The sequence below is a fragment of the Macaca mulatta genome, chromosome 13, assembly GCF_049350105.2.
Source record: "Macaca mulatta isolate MMU2019108-1 chromosome 13, T2T-MMU8v2.0, whole genome shotgun sequence".
Lineage (NCBI taxonomy): Eukaryota > Metazoa > Chordata > Mammalia > Primates > Cercopithecidae > Macaca > Macaca mulatta.
This window is the reverse complement of record NC_133418.1, coordinates 78,754,377-78,772,119: the sequence shown is the minus strand read 5'-3', so window position 1 is coordinate 78,772,119 and position 17,743 is coordinate 78,754,377. Positions and strand designations below refer to the sequence as shown.

Sequence of the window (17,743 nt, the reverse complement as noted above, 5' to 3'; positions counted from 1 at the left end):
AAAAAAAAATGCACATTCCCAGGGCCCACCCCAGAATCAGAAGCTTTGATAGAGGGGCCTGGAAATCTATATGCTTTAAAATGCTACCAAGGGGTTCTAAACGTCTGCCAGCTCATCTGGTCCAGCCTCTCAGTGAACAAAGAGTATTTCTGTTCATAGCCTTGCAAAAGTGATCATCCAGCCGAGGCCAGCATCCCCCAGGTTGGAAGGAACTCATTACAGAACAAGGCAGCAAGAATCCGATGTTGCACAGAGGGTTGGAGTTACTAGAAGTTTTTCTCTTAGTGTAATCAAAGGGACCTTGCTGTAACTTCTACCCACTGGGCTTAGTTTGACCCTTTGCAGTAACACAGACCAAATCTCCTTCCAATGTGGAAATCCTTCAAATATTTTAAGAGTTTCTCTTCAGTTTGTCCTTTGTCTGATACTTATTTTATTTGCCCATTCATTCAGTTCAGATTGCCAGTCTCCTCTAAGACTGGATTTACTGGGGCTGGCTGTTGCACTTCCCTCAGCTGCTTCTCGGAGGTCCTGGCTTCTCCTCGCCCTCCTGTTTGCCTTCCTCTGGATGAACTCTACTCAGTCAGCGTTCGGTGTAGTGCACAGTGTCCGACACCACATTGACCGTGTGGTCTGACCAGCTGAACCCAAGAGGAGTAGCAGGAGCAGTTGCTTCCCACATTCCAGGCTGTGTCCGGCTTCAACCGAAGACTGTTCTGAGACTAATCAGGGACCCAAATTGATGCAGACAGAAATCTCCGTGGCAGATCAGGAAGGGAAAATGTCAGTGTGGTTGAATTTACCAGGCATGAGTCACGTCCTGGTAAATGAATACATTTGGGGATGGAAGAGAGACACCGTCCTTCCAGTATTCCGGGTGGAGAAATACTGTTTCACTGGATACCTGAGTAACTGCTGCACAGACCACACTATGCATGTATGATCAGGTCTGGAAGCTGAACAGATGCTCTCACATGTCATCTCTTAGCGGTAGGATCAGTCCTGGCTGCTACACTCAACCAGGGAAGGTAAGAGGGGGCAGCTTTTTTTTTCCCTCTCTTTGTGTAGTGTGAGCAACCTAAATATTTCCATCTAAGCAGGTTATGGTTCCTTCCCACAATTGAAGGGAAATGTTGATGTGCCTGTTTCTTGTGGGGGTCAGCTTCCTGGCCTGATTTGCTTATCTTTAAAACAGTCACAAGAATTTTGCATATTCTTAGAAAAGGGTAAGAAAAGAATCATTGTGACTTGACAACTGGTTGTAAAGTGAAGGAGTCAGTTAACAGGTTGGTGGTTTTACATACAAGAGATTGAAAAATGTTTCCTTGATTGTTTTTCCCTGAATCGGCTGGTCATTTTAATATCGATGTGGGCATGTTCTAATCCCCTGGTTAGTCAGCAGGATTTTTTTCTAAGAAGATTTAAACAGGCCGGGTGCGGGGGCTCAAGCCTGTAATCCCAGCACTTTAGGAGACCGAGACGGGCGGATCACAAGGTCAGGATATCGAGACCATCCTGGCTAACACGGTGAAACCCCGTCTCTACTAAAAAATACAAAAAAACTAGCCGGGCGAGGTGGCGGGCGTCTGTAGTCCCAGCTACTCGGGAGGCTGAGGCAGGAGAATGGTGTAAACCCAGGAGGTGGAGCTTGCAGTGAGCTGAGATCGAGCCACTGCACTCCAGCCCGGGTGACAGAGCGAGACTCCGTCTCAAAAAAAAAAAAAAAGAATTAAACAAGCAAAGAAACAAACAACAACAACAAAACAAAGATAGAAAAAACAGCAACAACAACAACAATAGCAGCAGGAGGAGCCACGATGAAATGGTTCAAGGATTGACCTAACCCAGGACTGCAGGTTTTATTTACTGCAGTATTCAGTACTTGAGCCTCCTGGAAATCAGAACTCCAGCATGACCTCTGTAGGTTTTGCTTTTTTTGTTGGTACAGGAACTGATAAGGTGACTCTTGAGTTTCTGGAATCAGAGTGGCAGCCACGTGGGCTGCGTAGGTTCTGTGGGGGGCTCAGCTCCAGCATCAGTGATTGGAGACCAGGGAGACTCTGAGTTCTTCTTTACTGAGCTGCACGTGCACTGAGCCTGGACAGATGAGGATCTACAAGGGGTGTTTTGAACACCAGCTGTCAGCCTCTTATGTCCTGCCTGGGACACAGGAAGGTGTAGATGTGGGAAACAGGCAGAGTCTGATGCAGTCCCCACACCGGGTCGTGGGGAATCGCCTGAGCTTACAGGAAGAGCGTTGGTAGAGGGCAAGCCATCATATGGGTTTTGGCTGGGTTGGGGAAATGGGATTAGAACAAGAATACTTTTATTTCTACGCTCAAAAATGTTTTTTTTGTCGCCCAGGCTAGAGTGCAGTGGCACGATCTCAGCTCAGTGCAAGCTCTGCCTCCCGGGTTTACGCCATTCTCCTGCCTCAGCCTCCCGAGTAGCTGGGACTACAGGCACCCGCCACCACACCCGGCTAATTTTTGGTATTTTTCAGTAGAGACGGGGTTTCACTGTGTTAGCCAGGATGGTCTCGATCTCCTGACCTTGTGATCCACCCACCGCAGCCTCCCAAAGTGCTGGGATTACAGGCATGAGCCAACGTGCCCAGCCTGCTCAAAAATCTTATAAGAAATGTTCCATAGGTCCTAAACTTTGGCTGCAAACAGCTGGCTACTGGTGGCAACAGGTGCCAGTGAGCAACCTGTTTTTTGATTTCTATTTAAGTTATTTCTTGGCTTGATGCAGTGGCTCACACCTGTAATCCCAGGATTTGGGGAGGCTGAGGTAGGCAGATTGCTTGAGTCCAGGAGTTTGAGACCAGCCTGGGGCTGGGTGACATAACAAAACCCTCTCTCTACAAAAAAATATGAAAAATTAGCCAGGCATGGTGGCATGCACCTGTAGTCCCAGCTACTCAGGAGACTGAGGTGAGAGGATCGCTTGAGCCTGGGAGGCCAAGGCTGCAGTGAGCCAAGATCATGCCACTACACTCCAGCCTGGGCAACAGAGTGAGGCCCTGTCTCTCAATAAATAGGTAAATTCTTGATAACATCAAAAAGGGATTCGGCTAAGGCATCCTCTTGGCCAGAATGGGCAGACCGGAGAGTGAAACTTCTGCAAGATGATGAGGACGCAGCGTTGGGTAGAGGCCTGAGGCAAAGGTTCCTGAAGCCTTCCAGCTTTTCTGAAGTCCAGGTGAACAGCCAGGGACAGAGGACAGTAGCCAGATGCCATGCCCCACAAATGGCAATTGATAGAGAAAGCAGCCAGTGGGGCGAAACCAGGAGGAAGCCAGGATACTGGAAAGTGATGATTCAGCCTGGACATTGATGCTGGTCATGCAATGGAGGAAAAGAAAGAGTCTCTGCAAAACAGTACCACTGTGCTTTCTATTGGCCGGGTTCCCCGTCTCAAACCCTCCTGATTCTGTCATTTTCAAAGAGGAAACTAACAACACACCATTCCTGCTTAACTTTAGATGCTGCTATTGTTCGTGGCAGGAGATCGCTCTGGTGGTCAGCATTAACGAGATGTAGCCTAGTTGGGGGCTGCTCCATTTGTGCTGTCATATCATGTGATAAAAACTTCTTTTTCCTAAGATGTTGATGACCCCTGGAAAAGGAAAGTGTTCTCTGATCTATTGGACCAAAACTTTTCTTCTTTCCCCTGGCTTTCACACACAGATGGAAGTGAGTGGGACAGGGTGGCGGTAATTTGAGGTCATTCCCTGGGATAAGTGCAGCTCTAATTAGAGGCAGGAAATGTTTATTTGAATTTTATTGGGTGAGTCAGTTTGGTGCAGCTTTAGGTCCCTCTAAACTTGGGGTATCCTGTTTAAGTCAAGTAAGCATAGTTTTAAGGAACTGTAAACAAATATCAGATGTATGTGAGTAAAATTTTCACTTTTTCAACCAGCAGACTATAGAGTGGAATTTTTACTATTTGGTCAATTGTAATTGAATTGAGCCTTTTCTCCAACAAAAAAGGCATCTCCCCTTTTACCAAAAGTGGGATGGACTCTGCCCTCTCTGACTTATAGACAATCATTATTAGAAAGAACCATGTCTACAGACAATGGAATATTATTTAACCTTAAAAAAGAAAGAAATTTGGAACAACGTGAATGAAACAGGGGGACATTATGCTAAGTGAAATAACCTAGACACAGAAGGATAAATACTATGTGATACTACTTACCTGATGAGTCTAAAATAGTCTAACTCATAGAAGCAGAGAGTAGAATAGGTTGGTGGCTTCCAGAGGCTGGTGGAGGTGGAATCAGGGAGGTGTTCAAAAAGAGGTACAAAGTTTCAGTTAGGAAAGATGATGGTAAGTCCTAGTGATTTGCTGGGCAGCATAGTGTCAATTTCACAATACTGTATTGTATACTTAAACATTTGCTAAGACTGGAGATTTTATGTTAAGTTTTCTCTCTGTCTCTCTCACACACACACACGCGCGTGCCAAAATATAATAATAATAAAAAGAATGGACAGGAGCTTTGGGAGGTGATGGATGTGTTTATGGAATAGATTGTGGTGATGGTTTCATGGGTGTATACTCATCTCCAAGCTTATCAAGTCGTACACATGAAATATGTACAGCTTTTTGTATGTCAATCAGACCTCAAAAAGTAGTTTAAAAAAAGAAATAATAAAAATACAGCATTGCATTTAGAAAGAAAGGGAAAAAGAAAAGAACTAGCCATGTGAAAACCCATTTTATACATCCCATCTTACAATTGGTGTGGATGGAATTGGCCTTTGCTATAGGAGTTTGGTTGTGATAACCCTGAATTCGGGGAAAGACCACAAGAAGGTTGTTACACACTTGTGTATGGCTTTGAACAATGGGAGTTAGCAGGGGGTGAAGGCCTAGTAGAAGAAGGGCTGAAAGCATGTGAAAATGACTTTTTAAACATCATTAAGGTGATTATTTTTGTTATTATTGCATAGGAAAATTGACATCACTAAAAATTATTATTACTCAGATGAGACTTTTTCATTCTGTATGAATTGACAGGCAAGTCCCCAGTAAGAAAAAAAAAATCCTTCTTTCTATTATCTACACTGACCTCCTAGCAATACAGAGTTGGAAGCTCTGGGACACTGACTCAACAAGGCTCTGCCTGTAGTTCACACATAGTCTGTCTCCTTTAGAGCGGGAAAGTCCCACTCATTATTTACTCTTTTCATTTATTGTAATGATGGTTGTACTTTCTTTGTGGCTTAACATTCAGAAATGGGGAAATAAATTTGATTTGGTTAAGTTTCCCAAAGTGGCTGTATGTTTATTTCATTTCTACCAAGGAAGTGTAGTAGTGAGGAATGAGGATTGCTTGTTTATCTTCTTCAAAGACAATACAACATTTTGGACAATGGAAATGGGGAAGAGAGAGAGTAATTTCAGGCTGCCTTCTTCCAATTCACCTTGAACTCTGCTTCCAGAAGAGTTTTCCTTAAAATCAACTAGATGCCATTTTACAACTCCAAAGACTTCCAGGGGCCGGACATGGTGTCTTACACCTGCAATCCCAGCCTGTAAGAGGCTGAGGCAGGAGGATCACTTGAGGCCAGGAGTTCAAAACCAACCTGGGCAACATAGCAAGACCCTGTCTCTAAAAAAGAAAAAATTAGCTGGACATGGTGGCACATGCATGTAGTCTCAACTACTCAGAAGGCTGAAGTGGGAGGGTCATTTGAGCCCAGGAGTTCAAGGCTGCAGTGAGCTATGATCGTGCCATTGCACTATAGGCTGGGTGACAGAGCAGGACCCTGTCTCAAAAAAAAAAAAAAAAAGACTTTAGGGTTATTTACTGCCTACCTATGTTCTCAGAAGCACTTTTCTGTCTCCTTCCTACCTATTCCCTGCATCTATGCACTATTCCCTAAATGACAGTTTTTTTTACTGAGCTCACACCTGCCTTCCTCATTCCCACATGTAATTTTCATCTCTGCTTACCTCTGCCCTTCAAGGTTGTGCTTCTAATTTACCAGGCCTTCTCCTCTTCCCACTCACATTGTTCAAGATTTTACTTAAATGTAGTCTTTGCCCCAGTTCAGCTTTATCTCAAACAAATTCCTATAGCAGTGGTCAGTTTCATCAACACCAGTTATATTATAGAAAATATAGGAGTTTCTGGCCAGGCACGGTTGCTCACACCTGTAATCCTGGCACTTTGGGAGACCGAAGCGGGTGGATCATGGTGACCTCATGAGATCAAAACCATCCTGGCCAACATGGTGAAACTCCATCTCTATTGAAAATACAAAAATTAGCAGGCGTGGCAGCGTCCGCCTATAGTCCCAGCTACTCGGGAGGCTGAGGCAGGAGAATTGCTTGAACCCGGGAGGTGGAGGCTGCAGTGAGCCGAGATCATGCCACTGCACTCCAGCCTGAGTGACAGAACAAAACTCCATCAAAAAAAAAAAGAAAAGAAAGAAAGAAAGAAAGAAAGAAAGAAAGAAAGAAAGAAAATAAATATAGGACTTTCTATAGGACTGTTTTGTATAATGATCTTCTCTAAGTGATAAAGCCTGGATGAAAGATGATTATTCTCTAGGGGATGCTAAGATACAATCCAGATACATAGGCTTTACAATCCGATTTGATACAGGAGAGTTTAGCACATAATTATACAACATTTTGTGCTGCTTTCCATGATTTCCTGTCTTCAGTTTCGAGCTCTTGAAAAACACAAGCCATGGCTTATGTCATCTTCTATATCCCCCAGCCATGTACCCAAAAGCTGGGCACCCAGGAAAGACCTGTTGCCATTGATAGGTTAGATGATATAGACATGGAGGGGAGAAGATGTTTTAGAGTGTGAAATTAGGACCCACAATTTCTTTATATGGTACATTGGAGAAATTGCTCATGCTGTCACCAGCACATCAAGTAAGGGCTGTTCCAAGCCTGGTCTTTAGATGGTCATTTATGTGAAATTGATGTAAGAGCTATAAAATCTTTGCACGTATAAACAGCTGACAGGTGACGGAGAATCTGTGTATCCAAAGAAACCAAACTGCTGCTGAGGGGAAGCCTCTGGCTATCTGTCACACCTTGAAAGGCAAACAGGACAGGCCTAGTTTTCTCTTCAAAGGCAGGAAAGGTTAGCGCTCTGGGAAAATGGAGCCCGATGGGAATTTCAAACACACGGTGTGGTTCTTCCAGCTCGAAGGTCATTATTAACTATTCTTACCCTAAATGGCCGTGACACATAATCTCTTTCCTAATTTTATTATTTTACTTGCTATCACAAGACCGTAACTTTTTAGACATTCAGGTGAGATTAAGGGAGGAGGAGGTGGAATAAGGCTTTTAAAATCTTTGATTACCTCAGAAAACATATTTGCTTACTTTACCAGGAAGTTGATGTTTTGTTTTGTTTTGTTTTCTACCTATGCCAAGAGGGGATTAATGAGTAGCTGCCGGGTTTGCCAGCTTTCTTTTGATTTCAGTTTATGTAATTAAGCAGTTCTCAGAATGACTTGAGTTCTCACCCTGCATCAAAACATGCTTCTCAAATGTGTTAGATTTGAAGGTCAGAAACAATGCAGACTCAGTAAAGAGAGGGGAAATGAAACTTTTACCTTGCTTTTAAAACAGCCTGAATGTATAAAAAAAGAGTTGATCATGCTTTGGGGTCATGAACATGGAGCTCTGTTGAGTAGAAAGCAAGTTAAAACTAAAGTTCAAAATGGGCTAAAGTTAGAATAGCTCAAGATGAGGTTTTACAATAGAAATGACATGGGGAAACCAGCTCTGGATTACCTTTGAGTTTCTAGCAATCTGAACCTTGTCCATGGTGGGTATTCAAGAACTCAGGCATTTGATGCAGACATAATAGGAACCCACCATATGCCTGGCTCAATTCTAGTTGCTGGGACTACCGTAAGGAACTAAAGCAACAAAAATTCCTCCTCTCATGGTGCTCCCTGGAGCGAAGGTTGGATGAGCAGATTTTGCTTGAGCACCTTCTCAGATGTGGAGTTTGGAGCTAATATTGCTTAGGATTGCTAGGGAGAGTAAGTGTGTTCCTCAAGGAGCTGAACATTTCACTGGGAAGTGAAGACAACTATCCAAAGAACAAAAGAATCACTCAAGTCTGTAACCAAATACTGAGGTGTTGATATAGACAGACCCTCTGAAATGGTGAGAGTGGGCACCCAGCTCCAGATTCTGCAGACACAGGCTCACAGCAGCAGTCTGACTTAACTAGCTAACTTAACTAGCTAAGCAGTAAGAATTTGCAGTTATGCATACACACACACACACACACACACACACACACACACACACACACTTTTTTAGAGGCAGGGTTTCACCATGTTGCCCAGGCTGGAGCACGGTGGTGTGATCACGGCTCACTGAAGCCTTCACCTCTTGGGCTCAAGCAATCCTCCCACCTCAGCCTCCCCAGTAGCTGGGACTATAGGTGTGCACCACCATGCCTGGCTAACTTTTTAATTTTTTTTTATAGACAGGGTCTCGCTATGTTGGTTAGGCCTCAAGCCATCCTCCCACCTCAGCCTCCCAAAGTGCTGGGATTCCAGGCATGAGCCACTACACCTGGCCTGCAGATATAAATAGTTAGATCACTCTTTGCTTCTTATAGCCCCCTAACATTTTTTAGTTCTTCTATTTACAAGGTGTTTGTTTTTAAAAGAGATTATAACAACTTCTCTTTCAGGTTAGTTCAATTCCCTTAAAAAACAGCAAGCCAGAGTTACCAACAGTTCCTGCCCTCATGAAGCACACAGACTACGGGGGGAGAAAGTCATAAATTAATTACACAAATAACACCTCAAATGTGTTAGATTTGAAGGTCAGCATTCTGCTGCGCTGAATGCTACAACAGAGAGTGTAGCACATCAGAGGGGGATTTGACCTTGTCAGAGAAGTCGGGGCAAATTCCTGGAAGAAAAGATGGTTGTGCTGAGATCTGAAGGGTGAGGAAGGCAGGGGAGAAAACATTCTAGGCAGAAAGAACAGCGTGAATAAAGCCCTGGGGCAGAGGGAACAAGGGACAGCTGGAAAGGAGAAGACTAAGAAGACCACATAGACTTTGAGGCATATTAGAGAGTTTTCCGTTTATTCCTAGAGTACCAGGGAGACTTTAATAGAATCGAGCTATAGAGTCTGGGCACGGTGGCTCATGCCTGTAATCCCAGCATTTTGGGAGGCCAAGGCAGGTGAATCACTTGAAGTCAGGAGTTTAAGACCAGCCTGGGCAACATGGCAAAACCCCATCTCTACTAAAAATACAAAAAATAGCTGGGCATGATGGCATTTGCCTTTAGTCCCAGCTACTTGGGAGGCTGAGGCAGGAGAATCACCTGAACCTGAGAGGCGAGGTTGCAGTGAGCCAAGATCACACTATTACACTCCAGCCTGGGTGACAGCACGAGACTGTCTCAAAAAACTAAGCAGTAGACTTAGAGGAGGAAGGGGGATGGGTTACAAGCAGATTTCTGTTTCAGCAGGGTCCTTCTACCTAGAGCATGACCAGCATTTGGAGGGGGAACTGGAGTAAATGTGGGGAGCATCAGCAGCAAGGCATCTGCAAGAATCTAGACAAGGGATGATAGTTGCTTGGGCTAGAATGGTGGGCGTGATGGTGGTAGAGAGGGAGAGAGAAATGGACAAGTATACAGGGGAAAAGGTACGAAATGCAAAGGTACGATAAGTAAACATGACAGGACTTGTTGAGGACTGAGGGAGACAGACGTATTAAATGACTCAGGTTTCTGAAGGGTGAAGGTTTGCCATGAGACCTAGTTCATTGGGGTAGATCGTGAAGTCAGTTTTGGACATGTTGGGTTTGAGTGCCTTTGGGGCATCTGGATGGAGATGTCAGAACCGCATTTGGATGAGTGGTCTGGAGCTGGGAACAGAAGTCTAGGATGGAGGTCTGAGCTTGTGAGTCATCTGCATAGAAGTGCCTTGGAAACTGGGCGTGGAGGAGATCCTCAGTGAGCACTCAGTGAAGATGGGGAGCATCTGGAGCCCAGCCTTGTGGGATTCCGACACTTAACAGCTGGGAAGAGGCGAAGCCCATGAGAGAGGCAGAGAAAGCCCTGCCAGAAATTTAGGGGGGAAATCTGAAAGCCAAGGGAAACAAGTGTGTGTTGAAAGAGGATGTGGTCAGGGAAGAAAGCTGCAGAGAGGTCAGAGAAAATGAAGACTTAAGATGATAACTGCTCAAATACCATCTATAGCAACAGTCATAGCCAATCTTCATTTTGAGCCAGGCATTTTAACATATAATTTAACCTTCATGAGAATTCTGTAAGGCAGATTCTATTACTCAATCATTCGGATTCTTTTTTTTTTTTTTTTTTTTGAGACGGAGTTTCTCTCTGTCACTCAGGCTGGAGTGCGATGGTGCAATCTCAGCTCTCTGCAACTTCCACCTCCCGACCTCAAGCGATTCTCCCTCATGCCTCAGCCTCCTGAGTAGCTGGGATTACAGGAACGCGCCACCATGCCCAGCTAATTTTTGTATTTTTTGTATAGACGGGGTTTGGCCATGTTGGCCAGGTTGGTCTTGATCTCCTGGCCTCAAGTGATCCGCCCGCTTCGGCCTCCCAAAGTTCTGGGATTACAGGCGTGAGCCACTACACCCAGCCCATCCTCACTTTTACAGATCAGAAAACTGAGCACAGAGAGTCAAAGGCATTTGCCGGAGTCATTTGCAGCCAGTGAGTGATAAAACAGATATGGGAACGCCTCTTTCTCACCCCACAGCCCCTACTCTTAAAAACTGTGTCCAGTGTTGGTAGAATAAAAAGCAGCCAGGGAGGATGATGGGGAGGGGAGGTTCTTCCCCTTTAGAGATTTGGATTCTCCTAAACACAGTCAAGGAAATACTCCATTGTTGCTAAAGTCCAAGTCCAGGGCCGGTGACTATGGAATGGGCACCTCAGTGGCTGTTTCAGGTAGTGTGGTTTAGTGTTCAGTGAACGATCCAGCTGTACTTCCCATGTGAAAGGCTTGCCCCAGTGCTCCAGGGCAGAGGCTGTCACAGTGTTGTCCCGGGCCTGCCAGCATTGCCCGGAAACTTGTTAGAGGATTCAGATTTTCAGACTCTGCCCCAGATCTTCTGAACCAGATATCTGAGTGGGGGGCTCAGGAATCCGTGTCCTAACAAGCTTCCATGTGATTCTAATGCATGAGTTGAAGAGTCTTTGTTCTTGGAAGGAATCCTTCAAACGACAGAAAGGAGACCAAAATAATGTATAATCCTTATATTGCACAGATGCAAGATATCTAGGCAGAAACCAGATGGAGGAGAGTCAGTGCTTCTCAACCCTGGCCACACATGGGAATCACCTGAGGAGCTTTTACAACTACTGAGGCCGGGCCCCCACCCTTAAAAATTCTGATTCCGATGGTCTGAGATTGGCCAGAGCATTTAATTTTTGAAATGAGGATTTGAATGGAGAATGGATGATTGAATAAATAGTCAGCAAGGTAGCCCATGTACTTCTGATTACAAAATTATACTCTGGGGAGAAAACGAGGTAGGCCTGGAAGAAGGGCAAAATAAATGGAAGAAAAACCGGACTTAGGTCCTTTGTGAATGTCAGTAAAGATTGAATAATTCTAGAGACTGCAGTGGGGATGAAAGTAGTTTGAATTAATAACAATTCTTAACTATGGACTTTATTTTCAAAGAGATGTCAGTAGTAAGATAGATATGCTTCCTAAATAAAGAAGCTCATTGGTAAATTTTACTGAGACCTAATGGAAAATAATATGCTAACATCCTCTGGAAGCTTCACTTAGATTATAGCTATGTGTTAAGAACGTGAGCCAGGCACGGTGGCTCACGCCTGTAGTCTCAGCACTTTGGGAGGCCGAGGCGGGCGGATCACGAGGTCAGGAGATCAAGACCATCCTGGCCAACATGGGGAAACCCCATCTGTACTAAAGTTACAAAAATTAACTGGGCATGGTGGCGTGTGTCTGTAATCCCAGCTACTCAGGAGGCTGAGGCAGGAGAATTGCCTGGGAGTCAGAGGTTGCAGTGAGCTGAGATCAAACCACTGCACTCCAGCATGGCGACAGAGCAAGACTCTGTCTCAAAAAAAAAAAGAATGTGCTCTGCCTCTCTGGCCTCTTAAACCTCACCATTTACTTTGCTAACCTTCCTCTACAACTGATCTGGTCAGTTTACTGGCCCCTAAACTTGCTTACTCCATTCCCATGTCCTGGCATTGGTTCCTGCCTCCCCCGACCTTCTTTTTCTCTCCAGGCCTAGCTACATCTAAAATCCTCCATGGCCTCCGGAGTCAGAGAGCTCCTTTTTCTCTGAATCTTTTTAGCACCTGGTGTTTTTCATGCATTTGGCTCCTATTTTGTTTTTTTTATCATTTTGCCCATTTTCCATCTCCACCCCTGGATTGTAAGCTCCCCTGGACAGCAATGGCTTATAATTCTTTGCCCTCACGTAGCAGAGTGCCCCACACCCTAGGAGCTTAGAGTATAATAGTCAAGAAACGGTGCAAAGAGAATTCAGTCCATCCTCTCCCCACATTGTCATAGATTGCAGGTAAGAAGGGGCCATCTACAATGAGGTGTGACTGTGGTTTGGCCGTTCTGAGGGCTGCCTTGAGGGAGGAAGCCACAGGGGATCCTGGAAGGAATATCCTCCAAAGTAAAAAGTGGCCCTCACAGTGAATGGGGGTTCACAGTCTCATGATTCCACATTGCAATCTGTTCGTCTCCTGGGACTGCCTCAACAAATTACTGCAAACTTGGTGGCTTAAAACCACAGAAATGTATTCTTTCACAGTTCTGGAAGCCAGGAGTCTAGCATCACTGGGCCTTCATGAAGGTGCTGGCCAGGCCATTCTCCCTCCAGAGACTCCGCTCCTTGCGTCTTCCAGCTTCCGGGGCTGTCTGCATCCTTTGACTTGTGACGGCTTCACTCCAATCTCTGTCTCTGTGGCCACTCGGCCTCCTCCTCCCTGTCTCAGGTCTCCCTCTGCCTCTTATAAGGACACTTATGATTATATTTAAGACCCATGCTGGTAATCCAGGATAACCTCCCCATCTCAGGATCCTTCACTTAATTACATCTGCAAAATCCTTTTTTTTTTCTTTTTTTTTTTTTAGCCATATAAGGTAACATTGACACATTCAAGGGTTAGGACCTGGATATCTTTTGGAGGAGGGTTGTTCAACCTACCACACATATAAAGGCAACTGGACCCCAAAAGGGCAGAGACTTGTCCAAGGCCACACTTCCAGTTGGCAACAAAAATCAAAGATCCCGGTCTCCTTTCTGTCCATTTAGGCTACTTCCACTAGACCGAGCTGATGCCCACCAAAGGAAGACAGAGAAAAAGTAAAATTGCACTTCATACTCTAATCTGTGTGCTTTATTCCTTTGTCTTCTTTCTGGATCAGGTGCTACCAGGATTCACCCACCTTTGAGGCTTCTTCCCCCTTGATTCCTGGTAACCTTATGCTGAGCTCACACTAAGCTGGCCTGTGTGGGCAGCTGCAATCGAATGACCCAAATGGCATTTTCTTCTCTCCTTTCAGGACCGCCTCTTTTTCGTCATGGAATATGTAAATGGTGGAGACCTCATGTTTCAGATTCAGCGCTCCCGAAAATTTGATGAGCCTCGTTCACGGTTCTATGCTGCAGAGGTCACGTCGGCCCTCATGTTCCTCCACCAGCATGGAGTCATCTACAGGTAGCTTCTTCTCTCCTCCTCTCTTTGCTGAAAGTGAAGAAAATAAAGGATGCTTCAGATACTTGAACTGACTTCAGCTCCTGCCCACTCATCTCTTAGCAACCTGCTTTAGATAAGCTGTTTGTTCCAATTTGCTTACAGAAGGGTTTTTTGGGGGCTGTTTATTCCTGTGAATGTTAGTATTTGAATGGCCCTGGGAGATTTGACCCACTGTTTGTGCCAGTTTTGATTTAAAGCTCAAGCATGACATTTTAAAGGCTTGGTGCCAGGTGACCTTGGTGTGACCTTCATTTCTCTCTCTCCTCCACCCTCTTCCTTGAACATCAGGGCATTCTCTTTACGTTTTTCTTCTGTGCCATGAACTTCCTCCCCTTCCCAGTCTCTTGCCACTTCCTGAGTTTGTTTGGCTTAGTTTTCTCCAGCAGATAGAATCAGGGAAGGAGGAGTTGCTTGAGGGACTGGGGGTTTATGATCTTGGGTGGGGAACAGGGAATGGGAACTAGACAATATCCAACAGGAAGTGACTTTTTGCAGATCGTCCAATCCTTTATTACTGCCCGCTCCCCTTCCAAGAAACACACGCACGTCCACACACACATGCACGCGCACACTAATTTTCCATAAAGAGAACAAGGCTATGCAGGCTTTTCTGTGAGGTTAGGAATGCTGGGAGGAGTAAATATTTATAATTAGCAACAAGAACACTAAAGTTCCTTAAGGTTTTCTCAATGCTGTTAATTTCTTCACTTGGTCTTTGCTTCCTCTTTTTTTATTTTATTTTTATTTATTTATTTATTTATTTATTTATTTTTTAATTGGGTAGAAGGGTAGCTGGCTTGGTTTCACCTAGAACTTGGTTACTCATCTGAACATTACTGACCTGCTCCTGGGAGCAGGGCCCTGGCCAGATGTTCTTCAAGGCATTCTGGTCAACCCCACTCCAGGCTTCCCTTCCTTCTGCCATCTCTAAGCTTCCTCAGTCAGTGATTTCCTAGAACCCATATAATAAAGCCCATGCTTCCTAGGCTGCCATTCATGGCCCTTTGCCATGGGAGTCCATGCATTTTTTTTCTGTTGCTGCATATCCAATGACCGCAAACGTAATGGTGTCAAACAGTACCCTTCCATTATCTCGCACTTTCCGTGGGTCAGGAGTCCAGGTATGACTTACCTACATGCCCTGTTCAGGGTCTCATGAGGCTGTGATTGAGGAATCAGCTGGGGCTGCATTCTCTTCTGAAGTTTGGGCTCATCTTTCAAGCTCATGTGCTTGTGGGTAGATTTTTTTTTCCTTGCAGCTTTAGAACTCATGTGACTTGCTCCTTCAAGGCCAGCAGCAGAGCAAGTGTTTTCTGCCGTAAGTCTCTAACTTCAGGGAAGGTCTGGGCCTTCTTGTCAATGGCCCTAATCAGGCTTACCCAAGATAATGTCCCTTTTGATTAACTCAAAGTCAGATGATTTGAGCCTTAATTATATCTGCAATATCCCTTTGCCATATAATATCGCATAACCCCCGTAGTGATATCACATCAGCTTTGCCATATTCTGTTGGTTAGAGGTAAGTCACAGGCTCCACCTTACTCAAGGGCAAAAGATTATAGGATTATACCAGAGTATGAGTTGGGGGTCACTTTAGGCTGTGTCTGCTACAGCTTCATACACCTTTCTCTCCTCACTTCCCACACCCCTTGTTTCGCACCCACAAAGGTTCTTAGCTTTCCTCAAACTCACCTGCCAATTTCCAACTTTGCTGTGCTTCTGCCCTCATTTGTACCTCCTCTGTCCAGCCGCAAAACCCCATGCAGCACTGCCTGCCTGGCTCCATTAGCCAGAGTGAGTCTCTGCATCCTTCACACTTTCCTTTGTGAAGAAATTGCAATTTGAGACTTTCATTGCTGCACCTGCCACTGTTCACCTTGTGGTAGGATTGGACATCTATATGGATCCTTCTCTAAGTTTCATACTCAAAGGGCCATTTCTTCTTTTTATTAAACCTTCAATCTTCCTTTATTCTTATTCTACATGCTCTTCTTGATTTGTGCATAATAAATATCAACATAGGATCATTGACTTCAGTTAATGGTCTGAATGGCCTTAATCCCTATCCTGAAAGCAATTTACAAGCTACTTAGAGATGCAGGAATTGGATACAATGCACGTACTTCAAGGCTGTGCATTGTTAGGTGCCAAAGACAAGAAGAAAAACTGCCATTCCTTGAGATGTCTTCCCCATCTCTAATAGAGTGGGTACAATCACCAACATTTTATTGCAGGGATACAGAGACTCAATTTAAGGAATGTGTCCAAAGCCATACGTGGTAAATGACAGGCATAGGAGGTGTAACTGACACACCAACTAATGCTGCACACCATGACACTTGGTACCCCGCCTTTTCAAGTTCAACTCTAAACTACTTTGCTAATCATTTTAGGTACTCCAAAACTTGACCTTCCCTTACATTTCAGCTTCCCTAAATGAATGTCTTCCTCTCACCAACCTGTGACCACTTTTGCTCCATTGGCTTCTATGAGCCATTCTCTTCTCTCCACCTCCCTTCCCATTGTCCTAACCATTCTTATCACCGTGGCTGGCTCCTTCATCCTGTAAATGCTGGTTTTCCCCAGGGCCTTCATGCCTCTCCCCATTCTTATTCTACACACTGGGCAATTTCAGCCTTCCATTGGCTTCAGACAACTTCTACATGCCAATGACTCTTCACATCTCTGTATCCAGCATTCCTCTATATCTAGCCCTGCATTATTTCCAGAGCCCCACACAAGATCTCTTCTGTTAAACCTCTCCCCATCAACGTTGGACCTTCCTAGCCCTCTCCCTTCTTCCCTGGCTAGTTTGCAGTAGTCACTGTCTTCACTAGCTTACTGCCTCTTGGTTTTCTGCCCTCCAGTCTATCCATCCACCTCCCCTCCATTGCTGCCCACTATTCTAAAACACAGACTGGTTGTTGCATGTTCCCCTTCTTAGCAGCCTTCGGCCCTTATAAAATAAAGTCCAAACATCTTTGGGAACCAGACCCCAGGCCCTGGGGCTGCTGTGCATAGCTTTGTAGTTTGGGCCCAGCAGAAGTGAGGGGCACAGGTATTGGGTGGGGGAAGGCATCCAGCCCCTCTCCACTTGCATGGGGAGCTTCAGCCCTCAGCAAGGGATGCTTTTCTACCCAGAGGAAATGGAGTTTTGTGCTTCTCACAAAGACACTGTACTGTTAACAGGGCCCCATGGCCCTGATGACCTTTTGGCCCTTATCCCCATTGCCACCCTTTAGGCATTCCAAATTACTTGCCATTATCCCCAAAATACCATTCCCTCTCACTTCTCTGAGCCTTTGCCCCCATTGTCCCCAGGATTCCCTTGCTCCTAATCTGGTCTGCATCAGTGGTTCCCAGTTCACATCCAAGATCTGACTGCCTCAGGGTCCCTGGTTTAAAAAAATACAGATCCTATAATACTGGGGAAGGGGAAATAGGTAAGGGGATGGGTGAAAACAGAATGGTCATGAGTAGGTGATTGCTGGAGATGGATGATGGGCACTTGGAGTTCACTATTCTGTCTACTTTCATGTATGTTTTGCCATAATAATCATAAACACAGATTCCAGAGTAATACTCCTGGAGCTATTGATTCAATAGATCTGACGTATGGAGTTTAGGAATTTGTATTTTTTAAAAAATGTTATCTAGGTGATTGGGAGACCATAGCTGAAGAGAATTCATCCTCGGGACCTCATCAAGCACTCCAGCTGTGAGCGGCCTCCCCTGACTCCCTCCCATAGTGGGATCATGCCTCCCCTGAGCAACATGACAGTCTCTTTATTGCGCATTCTGCTTGTTCCCTCTGCTACCCTAGGGTTTTTACTTATGATACCTCTTCTGTCATTGAGAACTCCACCTGAGAGTGCTTACCTAGTTGATCTAAGACGGTATCCTACTTGGCAGTAGGTGATCAATCAATATTTGTTCTTGTAGTCTCTACTGCCCCAGAGTCTTCTAATCCAGTGGGTTGCTACCTC

At 45.0% G+C, this 17,743-nt stretch overlaps 1 protein-coding gene across 3 annotated transcripts in view; it reads left to right on the top strand.

Moving 5' to 3' along the window:
* PRKCE (protein kinase C epsilon) overlaps positions 1 to 17,743 on the top strand; it is a 538,158-nt gene that overhangs the window by 422,195 nt on the left and 98,220 nt on the right. For all 3 annotated transcript variants that reach the window (XM_077958601.1, XM_028831616.2, NM_001257741.1), the window contains 1 exon segment: positions 13,564 to 13,718. In XM_077958601.1, the coding sequence (XP_077814727.1) occupies positions 13,564 to 13,718 (155 nt within the window).